General features: G+C 35.3%; 1 protein-coding gene across 31 annotated transcripts in view; it reads left to right on the forward strand.

Annotated features, from left to right (window-relative positions):
* The window catches only part of TIA1 (TIA1 cytotoxic granule associated RNA binding protein), a 30,415-nt gene extending 15,739 nt beyond the window's left edge, over positions 1–14,676 (forward strand). For 4 of the 31 annotated variants that reach the window (XM_023618946.2, XM_023618948.2, XM_070235335.1 and 1 more), the window contains 7 exons: positions 2,159–2,234; positions 8,551–8,659; positions 9,033–9,128; positions 9,246–9,330; positions 9,708–9,831; positions 10,891–11,036; positions 11,974–14,676. In XM_023618946.2, coding sequence (XP_023474714.1) covers positions 2,159–2,234; positions 8,551–8,659; positions 9,033–9,128; positions 9,246–9,330; positions 9,708–9,831; positions 10,891–11,036; positions 11,974–12,100 — 763 coding nt within the window. In that variant the 3' untranslated portion in view covers positions 12,101–14,676. Of the gene's footprint in view, positions 1–1,203; positions 1,448–2,158; positions 2,235–8,550; positions 8,794–9,032; positions 9,129–9,245; positions 9,331–9,707; positions 9,832–9,960; positions 10,070–10,890; positions 11,037–11,973 lie in introns of all 31 variants that reach the window. The other 27 variants (XR_011425991.1, XR_011425999.1, XM_023618951.2 and 24 more) reach the window with 15 other exon arrangements.
* Positions 14,677–15,379: the final 703 nt, after the last annotated feature.

Consider the following 15,379-nt stretch of genomic DNA (forward strand, 5'->3'; position numbering starts at 1 on the left):
TAAGTTCTAATTTCTTGATTGTTCCTTTCAATCTGTCTTAGGGTTTTAATGATGGTTAGGTTGCTTTCAAATATCTAGACTTGGAGGTCTTAACCTTTGACCTCTTAAAGGCTCTGTAAGTCTCTGTACGCAAAATTTTGTATTTGTTTTCATTTTGGTGTGGAGTATCTTTGTTAAGTTGTATCTTATTTTCAGAGTAGTGATAGGATCATAAAAGGATTAAGGAAAGATTAAAGAACCCTGATCTAGATCTTTGCTGCTGCTTCTTTAGAGAATCTTTTCAGAAATAAGTAAGAACTAAGTATATTTCAAGGCTAACGTTTCGTGAAACTTTAAGAAGAAAATAATTTTCTGAAATTTTAACAGATTAGCTGTTTTATTAAATGCTTTGATTTTGATTCAAGTAGTTTTTCTGAAAGCATGGGAATTTTAGTTTGGGATTAGATAAAGAGTGTTTAACAATGAGGGTAAGTTAAATGACGTTCAAATTTTAGCAATTTCATGACTTTTTAATAATAGGTCAATAATTTATTTTTGTTAAATACGTTGGTAGCATAATTAGTCTGTAGATTTTCTTATGGTCAACCATGATTATTGATTTTTTTTGTTTTTTTTGGTAAGGCCTTTCTTTAAATTTTATAATTTTCAGTTGAGATAATGTATAATGTGTCAACTTTAGGCTACTCAAGGAGTTTGTTTTCCTAAGTTTAAAAGAACCATTTTCAGTTGGTAGCATCATTTCCTGATTTTTTTGTTAAAAGAGATAAGTTGGTAACTATATGTTAAAAGGTTCTCATGATAGATATTCTCTGTAGAGATCCTACGACAGTGCTTGATTTATAGAAAGTATGCAGTAAATGGTGGCCTATTGAAATATTTAGTATTAAAAAAAGTACTTTCTTTCCCCACTTTATACAGTTTAAACTCTTCCTGTTCCTTGAGTTTAGGGTAGTCTAACATATTTTGGTATAGAAGTGAATCAGCTACCAAATTAAATGCATGTGTACCATACAGAAATTTAATAAGTATTTTTACATATTGAGAAGTGACCTGCATTTGTTTTCCCTCTTTAGCACCACTTCTTTGTCATTTTGATCCTAAACACTTAATAAATCACTCCTAAATTGATCAAAATATGCTTATGTATTCTTTAATATAAAATTATATTGCATGGCTTTCTGACTTGGGTTTTTGTTGTAAAAGTGCCTGTTTTGTTCATGTGTCCTGAGAGAACAAGCATTGTGACATACCTGGCTAACTTAAAAGCAGATTGCCTGTGAAGCACAATTTGAGTCCAATTTTTTGAGGTATGGAGTTTTAGCTATCATGGCTGGGTTTTTTTGACTCAATCTCAAATAATAGGGCTCTGGTTATTTTGCAGAGTATCTCTGAAGAATGGACAGAATTGCCCTGGCTAACTACAAGCTACGGTTCACAGTGGATAAATGTTGGCGTGCTTTTTTACTTTCTGACTTTTAAAAATTTTGCTTTTATATCTTGTAGTTTCCAATCAATCTTATATGATTGCTATTTTAAAATTCAGTATAAAATCTTTTCTTATATAGTTTAAAACTAAAATGTGTGTCTAGTATTTTTCTTCAATGATTTAGCATTTCTGAAAATGTCAAGTTCTCGAAATTTACCCATAGTCCAAAAGGGGGGTCTGAATTGATCTGAGAAAATGGAATAATTTAATTAATTCAGGGAATATGCAACTTTTTTATTCTTTTAGTTTCCAGTTTTCTATTTATTTTTTTAATGATTAGGGTAGTATATGGTATCAAATAGCAAATTATAAATTGCATGGTTAGAGAAAGCCATTCACCTAATGTGCCTGTGAACCCTATAAGAGGTTAAGTAATTCACGTGAATAGCTGCTTTCACCATGCTTAATATTTAAAAGTTTAAAAACTTTTTGAAGTGGGAGGCAATTTCTGTACAATGTATACATATATGTTTAAGAAGTTATTGATTTGCATGTTTATAAAATTAAGCCTTATTTGCTAATACATGATAAATTTTGTAGAATAAAAGGTGAATTTGCATTAAAGGTTCATTTTAATGAAGATGAAACATGAAAATGAGTTGTGTATGAAATTCTTTCTGGTATCCAGAGGAGAGTTTACAAACCTAAACTTATGATTGTTTCTAATTTCAGAGATGCCCGAGTGGTAAAAGACATGGCAACAGGAAAGTCTAAGGGATATGGCTTTGTCTCCTTTTTCAACAAATGGGTGAGCTCAATAAAAAGTGCATGTGCAATGCTCTGAGAGTAAAGCACTAAGATACTCATTTTGTTTTAAGTATTAATCTTTTATCTACCATTCATTTCACTGGTAATTAACAACCTCACTAGAGGATATCTTCTTTCTCCTGGTTGGTCATTTATTCAGCATTTATTTATCACCTCATGCATGCAAAATACGGACAAAATCTTTTCAGAAAATAGAAAGGAGAAATTGTTTAATTATTTAAAAAGGTAGATATTGAAAATCTCATGTATTTAATTCATTATCTCCCCGTTTTATATTCCCATGATAATTTAAAAATAGCTAATGCAATGTTCCAATGGGTGGGGTTTTTTAAATCTGTATATTAATGTATTTGAAAATATTTCATCATTTCTTTCATTTAACAAACATTTACTGAACACCAATTTGCATGGGCTTGAAATTTCTAGTTTTTGCAGAGAAGAGGAAGGGTAGTGCAGTTGATCAAATGAGAGGTGATAATAGCATATATAAAGAAGGAAAAGGCTCGTATTTAGTGTGACAGCTGGATAAAATCTTTGACATGTCCTCCATACTGTAATATGGTAATACTGTACCATTGTTTAAATACAAAAAATAATGAGGACGCTCTGTAAGTACTGATTGTGGAAGGATTTCCATGGCATATTGTTAGATGAAAAAGCTCATTTGTGTAAGAAAGAAGGGAGCGTATATTTATGTGACGTGTGTATTTGTGTTCTTTTCCCTCTTTAGAGATAAACAAGAAACTTGTTGCAGGGTCTCCTGCAATTAAGGGTAGGCAATGAGACAGGCAGATGGGGGGCAGGACAGGAAGCTTCTTGCTGTGTTGTACTGTTTGAAGTTTGAACCTTGTAAATATATTACAAATTCAAATAAATAATAAACTTTTTTAGTGTAATAACTCAATGTTCAAAACAGTTAAATGCATAGATATCACACTTCCAAAAATATAGGGGTGGGCTGGCCCCGTGGCCGAGTGGTTAAGTTCGAATGCTCCACTGCAGGCGGCCCAGGGTTTCGTCGGTTTGAATCCTGGGCGTGGACATGGCACTGCTCATCGAGCCATGCTGAGGCAGCGTCCCACATGCCACAACTAGAAGGACCCACAACTAAGAATATATAACTATGTACTGGGGGGCTTTGGGGAGAAAAAGGAAAAAAATAAAATCTTCAAAAATATAGGGGTGAATAGTGGGAGAATTTATATACACTAATCTTGGAGTATACACTAAGATTTCATTAACCTTGGATTTTATTGTATTGCCTCTATGTTATGACTTTGCCAATGATAAGTGCAGAAACACTATACTTGTCTGTGTAAGAGTGCATTAGAATGAGCCATTAAAAGTTTTTGATAATATGAAATGTATTTTAGAAAGGCTTTTCTTTAGTAATTGGAGTATTTGAAATAGATATTATATCATTTCTTGACGACTTTAGGTCAAATTTATGAGCATCACTTCTTATGCCAGTTCCTTCTAGGTTTTTTTAAAGGTGCATTTGTTTGCAATTATGCCAAATAATACCAAAACTTTTTTTTTTCTAGTTCCTTTGTCTGCTTACATTAGAACTAATGTCTGGTTATTCTTCACTATGAGCTCTTACTATCCAGATACCTGCTATAACAGCTTGCAACCATTTTGCCCAAAATTTACTTTCCAAATCAAAAATCTGCCCCAAAAATCTGTGAAATCTGTTCACATGGCTTTCAAGTTCTGGCAAGACAACCAGAACATATTGCAATTGTATCTCACCTGTTCTCACAGTAACATCGTATCTTGCAATCGGATTGTTTAAATGTGTTAAACAGTATAGCTATCATTCCTCTCGGCAAGTGAAGACGTCTTCTAGGAAATAGAAAAACTGGTGAAGAAAGTGGACAAGCCTAAGAGGTCAGGAAAAACACATAAATTAGAAGAAAAGTTGGAAATGGTAAAACATATTGAGAGGTGAAAAGATAAAAGTTCTCTCATGTATGTGTCCCATCTACCAGTTGTAAGCTTTTATTTTTTTTTTTTCTGTGAGATGAGAAAATAAAGACTAAAAGTAGAGGCTGGCCCCGTGGCCGAGTGGTTAAGTTTGAGCGCTCCGCTTCGGCAGCCCAGAGTTTCACCAGTTTGAATCCTGGGCGCGGACATGGCACCGCTCATCAAGCCACGCTGAGGCGGCATCCCACATGCCACAACTAGAAGGACCCACAACTAAAAATATATACAACTATGTACCAGGGCGCTTTGGGGAGAAAAAGGAAAAAAAATTAAAAAAAAAAAAAACTATAAAAGTAGAGTTGATTCTGAAAGCTTTACTGTTTATCACAACATAATATTTCGGAAAAGTAGAAAAGTATTTCATACAGTGGGTTGATAGCCACAATTTACTGTGAGTTCATTAGAGGATTGATATATAGGATTTTAGTGTTTTGTGCTATTTGGGGAAATAGGTTTGGGGCTTTGGGTGGGCCATGAACTCATTTTTTCCATTTAAGATTGTTGAGTATAGGTCCCCGCTGTATAAAAATCGCCATTTAACGCATATTTAGTATGAAATAGAGTCATATAGCAAAGGATGTCTGTATGTGGCCTCTGGAGTCAGCCAGATGGATTTGAATCCTGACAACCATAAGATAGGTATAACTTTGAGTAAGTGATTTAATATATTCTTTCTGAATTTACATTTCCGCTTCTATAAAATTTGTGATACATGATTGGCAGGCACTCTCTGGTGTTATCAAGTGCCACAGCCTTGATTGCAACCACCCCCAACTCCTTTGCCTCTTTTCCCGTGTTGTGCATGCTAGGCAAGCCCCAGTGCTGGTTGAACAAAGCTTTTGTGCCTACTGAAATAACTGAATGTTGCTAGAGAAAAACTGACTCACCTGGTCTTGCTTCTAATTTAATGGTCACACAGTTAGATGAGTACATGGTACTATCTTTGCAAACCTTTGTTTCTCTAGTAAGTTTGATTTCCTGCTCTTTGATAACTATTTCATGCCCCCCTCCTGTCTCCTCAAATATTTCTCACTGTTTTCTCCATCATCACCCCACACTGTCAACCTTATGCTTCACTGAGAAAACAGAAGCTATCATACAGGAATTCTCTCGGCTTTCAACCACCAAACTTACATAAAAGTCATCCACCTTCCCCTTCTTCCGCCTGTGACAGTTGAGGAAAGGTCCTTCCTGAAAAAGGCCAAATCACTTATGAGTGAGATCCCACCTCTCTCGCCTTTTCAAGGACTTTGATCCTGTGCCTATTCCTTTTTTCCTACAGCAGCTTTATTGAGATATAATTCACATATCATAAAACCCACTAATTTAAAGTGTACAGTTCAGTGGTTTTTAGAATATTCACAAAATTATGCAACTATCATCACAATTTGGGAATATTTTCACCTTCCCCCAAAAAAACTTACATACTCATTAGCAGTCACTATCCTTTTCCTTCTACACCCTCTCCCCCCAGCCCTGAGCAACTGTTGTCTACTTTCTGTCTATATAGAGGTACCTGTTATGAACATTTTCTGTAAATGGAATTGTATAATATGTGCCGTGCTTGTTCTTGTCCTGTGGCATCAGTCTTTCCTTCTTCACTGGATCATTCCCGTCAACCAAAAAACATGTTCTAGTATCTCTTAACTAAAACCACACTTGACCCCATATCCCTTGACCTGTATCCCCATTTCTTTGGTATAATTCAAAATCAAACTTCTCGGAAGAGTTGTTTGCATATGCTTCCACTTCTTCATCTCCCATTCACTATCCCCCCCCACACACACACGCACAACACACCCTATAAAAATTTTTTCCCTCTTTTGTGAGCAAGTAGTTGTATTCGTTTCTTAGGGCTGCTGTATCAAAGTACCATAAGCTGAATGACTTAAAGGAACAAAAATTCTCTCAAAGTTCTGGAGGCTAGAAGTCCAAAGTCAAGGTGTCATCATGGCTGTGCTCCCTCCAAAGGCTCTGTGGAAGAATCCTTCCTGCCTTCTTCTTAGCTTTTGGTGGTTGCCTGCAATCCTTGGCATCCTTGGCTTGTGGCTGCATCATTCCAGTCTTTGCCTTCATCTTCACATGGCCTTCTTCCCTCTGTGTGTTCACATCCGTCAGCTTCTCCCCTTCTTAGAAGGACATCAGTCATAGTTTTAGGGCCCACCCTAATCCAGTATGACCTCATCTTAACTAATAGATCTGCGAAGACCCTCTTTCCAAATAAGGTAACATTCACAGTTGGGGGGGGTGAATAGTTAGGACTTAATATCAATTTAAGGACACAGTTCAATCACAACAGTAGTTAAACATTTCATGGAGTTCAAACTGGTTTGTGTGGTAAACAGTGTTTGTTTCTTTTTAAGAATATGCGTTTGCTTTTTATGTGTCTCAGGAACGGCTTTTAGCCTTGAATTTGCCTGTTCTTTTGTGCTAGGTTGAGCCCACATTTGACACATGCAAACCAAAGCTGCACACCATTTACTGTTCAGGCCGCTCCAGGCTGGCTTTTATTCTCCCTTTCTACCAACACTACTTTTTTCAAGTTCACCTCTTGATTTCTGATTCCTTGGCTCCATGACAGTACATTTTTGTGCATTTCTTCCTTCATCACTGGCTACTCCTTCTTAGTCACCTTAGCTAGTGGCTTTTCCTTTACCCAGTATTTAGATTTTGCTGTTTTTCAGGCTCTGTCCCAGGATGCTTTCTTTTCTCCCTGTAGTCTTTCTTCATGAGTCTGAATTTTATATCCAGTTCAGGTTACTTTTCTGTGCTCCACACTTACTAACAATGATCATAATTTAAATGCTTTACAGTCATCTCAAACTTCAAGTGTCTTACATGGAGCTCTTTGTTTCTTCCTCAGACCTGTTCCCTTCCTTCCTCCCAGGCTTCTCATTTCAATAAATGCTAGCACTACCCTTCCTGCCGCCCAAGCAGGAACCTAGGTGTTATCTTTGATTCCTCCCCTTTTACTTAACTGTGCACCCCCCCACCCTTCTGTTGATCTTCTTTTAGATTACTGCTACTGCCCTAGTCCTGGCCACCAGCATGTTTTTAAATCTGGATATTGCATTAGTCTCAAAGTGTCTTTTTCTTTTTACTACCCATCTCTAAACTATTGTAGCACTAAGAATGGCCTTAAAACATAGATTAGATTATGACAAGCTCTTACTTAAAACCTGTCAGTTTTTTTCCTCTGGCATCCTTCCCTCTTGCTTGGCAGATTCCACTGAAAGTAGTTGTCTGTCACAGGCTTTCAGATGCAAATCAAACTCCTGCCTTCACATACTTTGCACTGCCTTTACCTCTACTAGGGCTTTCTTCCTCAGTGTGTGTTTGTTTTTGGCTTCTCCCTGGTGGTGATAAGCACTATTTCTAACTCAACAGTTAAGGATTTTCTTCTTTATGCTTTTTAGTGAGGAAGATTGGCCCTGAGCTAACATCTATTGCCAATCTTCCTCTTTTTTTTCCTCCCTAAATCCGCAGTGCATAGTTGTATATCCGAGTTGTAGGTTCTTCAAGTTCTTCTATGTGGGATGCCGCCTCAGCATGGCTTGAGGAGTGGTGCTAGGTCTGTGCCCAGGATCCAAACCGTCAAACCCCAGGCTACCGAAGCGGAGTGTGAGAACTTAACCACTACGCCACTGGGCCAGCCCCTCTTCCTCAGTGTTTTGACTTGGCTTGTTCCTCTTCCTCTCGATTTCAGCTAACATGTCATTTCAGAGAGACCTTCCCTAATCAGGCTGTCTAAAATAGATCCCCATGCCCATATTCTTTATCTCAGTCTTTTGCTTCTGTCATGACACTTACCACAATTTGTAATTACTTTATTTGTCCGCCTAAAAGAATGTAAGCTCCATCGCAGCAGAGACCACGTCTGCTTCATTCAGCAGCATATCCCTAGTACTTAACCTGCTGCCTAGAACATGATAGCTGTTCAATGTTTACTTGATGGGTGAATGAGAAACCAAATACTGCCTATAATAAGCTTGTTGGATTGTCTAAGGTGAGATTTCCTCCATAATAGTCTGAGTTGTTGCATGAACTTTATAATTGCCACCTCCTAAGGGCTTTTGGGCTCTGGACTTTTTCAGGTGATTAACATTCCCAAAGTCTGCTATCCAAATAAAAGAAAGATAATTTAAAAGCACTCTTGCATTTTAGGAAAACTATTATACTGTGTATGTCATAAAGCATTTTCATTCAAAAAACATTTGTGAAATGCAACCATGAGTTTTCTCTACTGCTAACAGTTGTTTAACATCAACTAATAGTGGCTTCTTTGTCATTTCTAATGTTGTACGGAACAGGATGCCGAAAACGCCATTCAGCAGATGGGTGGCCAGTGGCTTGGTGGAAGACAAATCAGAACTAACTGGGCAACCCGAAAGCCTCCAGCTCCAAAGAGTACATATGAGTGTAGGTGTATTGGAGAAGAAAAGGAAATGTGGAATTTTGGAGGAAAATACGCTAGATTTTAAATGTTAGAGCTGTTCCCCGGAGACTTATTGCAGAAATAGATGAGAAGCAAATCAAGACTACTGTTCAAAAATGTACTTAGTTTTCATTTTTGTAATTATAAATAGTAACTGATGATATCTCTAATGTCAAGTCTCCTGTTAAATAGAAAATACTGAGTAATTTTTTAGACGTTCTTGGGGGAGGTTTAATTCTCAAATGTAATATATATAACAAGGTAAATATTACCATTGCAGTAGTGTAGTTAATGCTGCTTTTCTCTTTCTGAACATTTTATGTAATGAATTAAAAATATAAAACTTACCTTCCCCAGCAAACACCAAACAGCTATCATATGATGAGGTCGTAAATCAGTCTAGTCCAAGCAACTGTACTGTGTACTGTGGAGGTGTCACTTCCGGCCTAACAGGTATGGGAGCTTTATTTGTGTGGCATCTTGAGATGAATTTTTGACCTGAGAAAAGCTTGATATTTGTGAGATTTTAATATAACTTAGTGTGGTTTGTTTTTGTTTTCTGTCTAACAGAACAACTAATGCGTCAGACTTTTTCGCCATTTGGACAAATAATGGAAATTCGAGTCTTTCCAGATAAAGGATATTCATTTGTTCGGTATGAGTGGGTTTTTTTGAAAAAAAACTTTTTCCCCCAAAGTCATTTTTGAACATTTAACTTAGTGGTTTTCTTAACAATGTACCTTGGTTATAAAGAAATAGAAATTTTCTCCAGTATTTAGCCTATTTGCCACTGTTTTTTAATAGCTCCCTGCTTCCAACACAAGGCCAATAAAACACGTTCTATTAAAAGAAGTTTCTGCCAAACTACAAGATCTTTGAGAAACAAATAGCAATGAAAATATGCCATTTTCTTGATTCTTTTATTTGAACTGCCTGTTTTAACTTAGGCTCAGCTTGATTTTTAAAAATAGGTTTTATTCATAAGTATTTTAAATAATTTATATGGGTGATTCTTAATATTGTTTTCAATAGGTTCAATTCCCATGAAAGTGCAGCACATGCAATTGTCTCTGTTAATGGAACTACCATTGAAGGTCATGTTGTGAAATGCTATTGGGGCAAAGAAACTCTTGATATGATAAATCCCGTGCAACAGGTGAGAGACTTTTCAGAGTAATTTCTGGGCTAATAATAAGGTTATTTTAAAATGAAATTGTTGATAATCCTTGTTAATAAGTTTCTAGCTTAAATGAGAGTATAAGGGCTCTTCCTACATGTATTATAGTTCCAGAGTGCTGGTTCATGGATTACAGTGGTGACATGATGAATGTGACTGCCTCAGTTGACTCATGCTCACAAAGTGGATTTTAAAATGCTCCGACAAACCTAACAGGGTATTAAATTTTTTCTTAATACTTGGTAGCTTTATTCACATACTATTTGGAGAACTCACAAGCATGCTTGACTCAATTGAAACAAAAATAAAGCTATAAGTGTATAGAGAGCCTTGGCATTTTCTTCCAGATTTTGCTGTTTTTGTTTTTCCAGGCAGCTTTAGTGGTTCAAACTTGATCCCACAAAGATGTCTATGAGGAAATTGTAAATGGAGCACCAAGATAGGAGTAAGAAAATCCTAAGCTACAGTTATTTGATGCTTAACGACAGAGATACATTTTGAGAAATGGAGACAATTTCATTGTTGTGGGAACATAATAGAGTGTACTTACACAAACCTAGATAGTATAGCCTGCTAAACACCTGCACTATATGGTACTAATATTATGGGACCACCATTGTATGTGCGGTCCATCGTTGACCAGAATGTCGACATACAGTCGTGACTCTATATATGTTTCTTAAGTAAACTGAATATAGGGATAAGTAATCTCTGTATCTTCCCTATCTAAAGGAAACAGTCATGTAGATAGTTTACAAAACACTTAAACGTTATACTGAGTTTAATATGTATTACTGGGGCATTACCTCCTGCCTACCTTACAAAGAGTATGCCATTCAGGGCATCACACAGACTTACAGCAATATAACCTCACTTTTTTTTTTTTAGCAGTCACTTTCTAAACTCTTGTTTATCTTTCATTTTAATTGTAATGATGGCCCTGTGTGTTATGGCTCTGTATTTGTCATATATTAGGACTGTATATGTACATTTAACTTCAAATAATAGTAAATGATCTGTTATAATTTTACTTAATAGCAGAATCAAATTGGATATCCACAAGCTTATGGCCAGTGGGGCCAGTGGTATGGAAATGCACAACAAATTGGCCAGTATATGCCTAATGGTTGGCAAGTACCTGCATATGGAATGTATGGCCAGGCGTGGAACCAACAGGGATTTAAGTAAGCACATTTGCTCTTTTCCTTTGTTATTACCCTTTGAAAATGTCAAGAACTTGGGAGGAGATTTTAAGTAGTCCGTAGGTAATGTGGCTGTCTTGTTTAAATCATTTATAGTTTTAAGTATATCTCTTTAAAGATTTGCCTAGAAATATGTTGCCCTGAGATATAACCAGCATTAGAAGAACTTTGGTAATGCTTGGTAATGAATTAACTAATATTTAAGTAAGAAAATAAGAGCTTAATCATTGTTAAGCTTTTTACTTGATAATGGTCACCTAGCCATTCTTGGATACAGTTATTTCACTGCTAGTTGTTTTATTCATTACACTTTTTTCTGCGCAAAAGAGTTTGTTCATACATTGTTATATGGAAGCTTCTTTATATACCCTAAATTAATGCAGTTTTACTTAAATTTCTAAAAATAAGCTGGAAATTAAAATACTTTGCAGTTTTTATTAAAAAGAATCTTGTATTTGTAATGTTGAAAAAAATTTATGAGCTTACATGTGCTGATGATTGTTTTGATTTCTTCTTTGAGTAATATAAATGCTAGTCCTTATCATACCAAATGATCCAGTTTCTTTCAGGTAGTGGGTTGTTCAACATGTGTCCAACCCAAATGGACAGTTTTCTTTCTGAGATGAGAGAGAAGTTTTTTTTCTGAGTCAAAGGGGATAAATGTTTACAGGTTAAGGGTATTTCCTTAGCTATAATTAAACTAACAAAATTAAACTGCCCAAACTAAACCTCATGAGGATACTAATTTTTAAGAGAAAAGACTTTTGCCTTTGCTTTCCCTGGCATAACAATTATTCTTACATTTGAGCTTAAGAAAAAGTATATCTCCCATATGTATGTGTTATTTGTTCTTCGCATTACGTTTTATTTTAATCAGTGAATTTCCCCTGCCCTCTGCTTCTTTGACATTCTCTACCAGTCAGACACAGTCTTCTGCACCATGGATGGGACCAAATTACGGAGTGCAGCCACCTCCAGGACAAAATGGCAGCATGTTGCCTAATCAGCCTGCAGGGTATCGAGTGGCAGGGTATGAAACCCAGTGAAAAAGGACTCCAGAATCTAAAGCCAGTGGCTTGAGGCTACAGGGAGTGTAGTAAAGCCGTTGTTTACTTAAAGATTTATCAAATCAGTCAGTGCAAATGTCAGATACAATGTATTTATTTAAAAGATTCATTTTTTAATCATGAAATTACTTATCATCCACGTTGTTTTAAAAAGAAACAAGATGCTGGATGTCTGCCAATTTTTGCCTTCATTACCTTTTTTGATAAAGTTTCTTAGATCCTTGTTTCAAATACAAATGCAGGGATTGCTGCCACTTTTTTTAAATTAAGAGGCAGAAAATTGCACAATGTTGAACTTTTTTCCACTAAGGTAGTGTGCAGTTCTAGTTTGCATTCCTGATATGATTTAAAACATGTAATATAAAGATGTAAAAAAAAAAAAAAACCAACAACCAAAACTGTGCAGAGTCTAGAAGTTCTTTGTAATCTTCAGCTTGTGCACAATTCTGTTTTAGGTTTTTTTTAAAAAAGGCATTGTTTGAACTGTCCCATCTTCACTGTTTTCCCTTTGGGGTTTTTAAATATAAATTATTAGTTTACATCATTTTTGTATCTACATTTTTTTCACAAATTTGTCTTGCCTTATTAAAGTTGTGTAAAATAAATGAAAAAAATGATGTTCACGTAGATTGAAAACTTTTCTCAGATGGATTGATAATTGCATTCATCTTGTGTTTTATATGAGAAGGTGCCTCAAGAATTCCCTGTTGGATTTGTTTAAAAGGATTTTTATCTTCTGTGATAAACTTTGCTGTGTACCAGGAAATATAAAAACAAAAACTTGTTACTAAAGAAAATCTCTGAAATGTGATAAGTTCTTTTGAACCTGTGTTAATTTCATGTGTCAGCTTCTACATTTACATGTATTATTTCATTATGTAAAATGTCTTAGCAATTTAATATTTTGCACAGTTAGCAAACTTTGTATGTCATTTTCTTCTTAAAGGCATCATGCAGAGTTGACAGGAGATTTATAAAGTTTTAAGTTGTTTGCATGTGAATATCAAATACACACTTTGGTAGTCTTTGAATACAAAGTCATCTGCTCTTGTTTTTCAAGAATTTTAAGACACAAAGTTGTATGTAAAGAATATATTAATTTGCCATTTTCTAGTTATATTTACTCAAAAAGAGTAAATCAACTTAATGTACAAATGATAGCTGTGAAACTGTAGAATATCCTTATGTCAGGCTTGGGGTTCGTTGTGAACTCCAAAATTAGCCTGAAGGACCAGCCGGGCAAAGCATTTTTTAAATGTTCAGAGGCCAAAAGATAAACAAAAAAAACCCTTAAAATCCTACCTCCTTAAACAGCCTTCAAAGAGGAGAATCCTCAGTGCAATTGTTATTTTGATTCTTTTGGTACCTGTTTTCCTGGAGTTCCCAATTTTATTATTTTGGGGTGGCTCCAAGCATTAAGAGGTTTAATCTTTGATGGCATTGTTCTAGTTTTGAAATTTCTAGTACATTTCAGAGTCTCTTAGAAGAATTGTGGGAGATTTTGTTTTGTTTTCAGTGAAAGTCATAAACTCCGTTCTTCCTTGACTCACAAAGGGGAATGGTCCCCAGTATACATATTCGGCTGGTTGGTTGTTTTTAAGACCTTCAGAGAGCTCCTAGCATTTTATTTAGAAACAGAAAAGGCCTGTGAAATCTTTAAGTTTCCTGGCCTGTACCTTCTAGGTAGGAGCAAATGACTCTAAGCTGGTCTCTAAGCCAATACTCTTGTAAACCAGAGCCCAGGAAAGACAGCTCATAAGTGTATAATTCTCTGGAGCTCAATTCTATGCAGTTGTACTGATGTTTCATTAAGTCACTGTGTATTTTTAAGTGTTGATAGATTAAAAGTTGCTTTATGGAAAATGAGTAAATTTTTTAAATACTTGGAAATTTTATTTCCTTGTTAACTTCTACAGATCAGGGCATGCAACCTAAAGCAGCTTAAATGAAATACTCAAAAGAGAAAATATCAGGAAGCTATTTTTAGATTCTTCTGGATTATGTTTCTATTTTACGACCCTCATTATTTTTCTCTTATTCAAAAAGATTTTATTTCCTATACATCTGTGGACTGCAGGGTAAATTATTTGGGCATAAATAATTTAAGCAAAAATGCAGTTTTTCTTTCATCTAGACTCTCAAATAATAATAACAGTAACACTTTTTATTAGCCAGTATATTTTCTTATTGTACAAATCTTAAAATGTACATTGACTACTTTTTTGAGAAGAAAGTGGTATATTACCCAGATGAAAAGGTTACTACTGAACAAATTCACATTTCAGGAACATTGCTAACTTTGGTTTAAATCTCACTCTTAGTGTTAAAACAAATCATATAAAGATTTTTCAGTCTAAAAATCATGCTGGTATTAGCATCAAGTATGAAATTAAAGTTTAAAAACGGTTTCATTCTCTTCAATATGCATTCAGATTTTACTTTAAAAATATCTGGTACTGTAAAGAACCTGAAGTGATTCACACTTAATGGGTCATTAATCCAGTATTCTTTGCCCTGACTGTTTCGATATTAAAGTTCATTTATGTTTTCTATAACCTGTGGGATCTTCTTGCAGTTATTATTGTGTGTGAGAGATTTTTTTTTCTTTTTGACCTAGCCATATTGTTATGTTCACCCAGATATTTGTTAGATTTTTAAAAGAGAAATCTCATTTGAGAAACCATGGTTTGCACTTGGTTACTGTTTAATAGCACAAATAATTGGCATTCTGCAGATTTAACTCATTTTGAAACCAGGATCTCATTTTCCTTGTTGATATGCTCTCCCTGTTGAAAATAAGATTCACATCCTAGTGTTCTGTTCTTGTGTTTTGTCCCTGGGCTTGCTCATCTTCCTTTTTGTGTGTTAGAGTTGTGTTGCATTTGAGAAGGCAGTTGATAAGGACTAGATTGATTATACAAAGAGAGTTAGGGTGCCCTTGAGGTTACAGTTGAGTTGGAAAAATAAAATGTGTTTATAGGAAATAAAAAGCAAATCCTTTCAATGAAAGAGTGATGATTTATAAAAACAAATCATTTTTGTAGGGGATCATTACATTTTTTCCAGTCACTACATGTTGACTGCTGTGTTTAGAACTTGAAGAACATACCTCCAAAAACAACAAATTTTAAGAGCTTTAATAAAATATATGTGAATATGTCTCAATTAAATAGCATTTACACTATGGTCTCTAAAGTTGGAGGCTGAAATTACTTTGATAGTAATTCAACTAAAAAAGGAAAAAATAGATGTATGACT

This window comes from Equus caballus, chromosome 15 (assembly GCF_041296265.1).
Source record: "Equus caballus isolate H_3958 breed thoroughbred chromosome 15, TB-T2T, whole genome shotgun sequence".
NCBI lineage: Eukaryota > Metazoa > Chordata > Mammalia > Perissodactyla > Equidae > Equus > Equus caballus.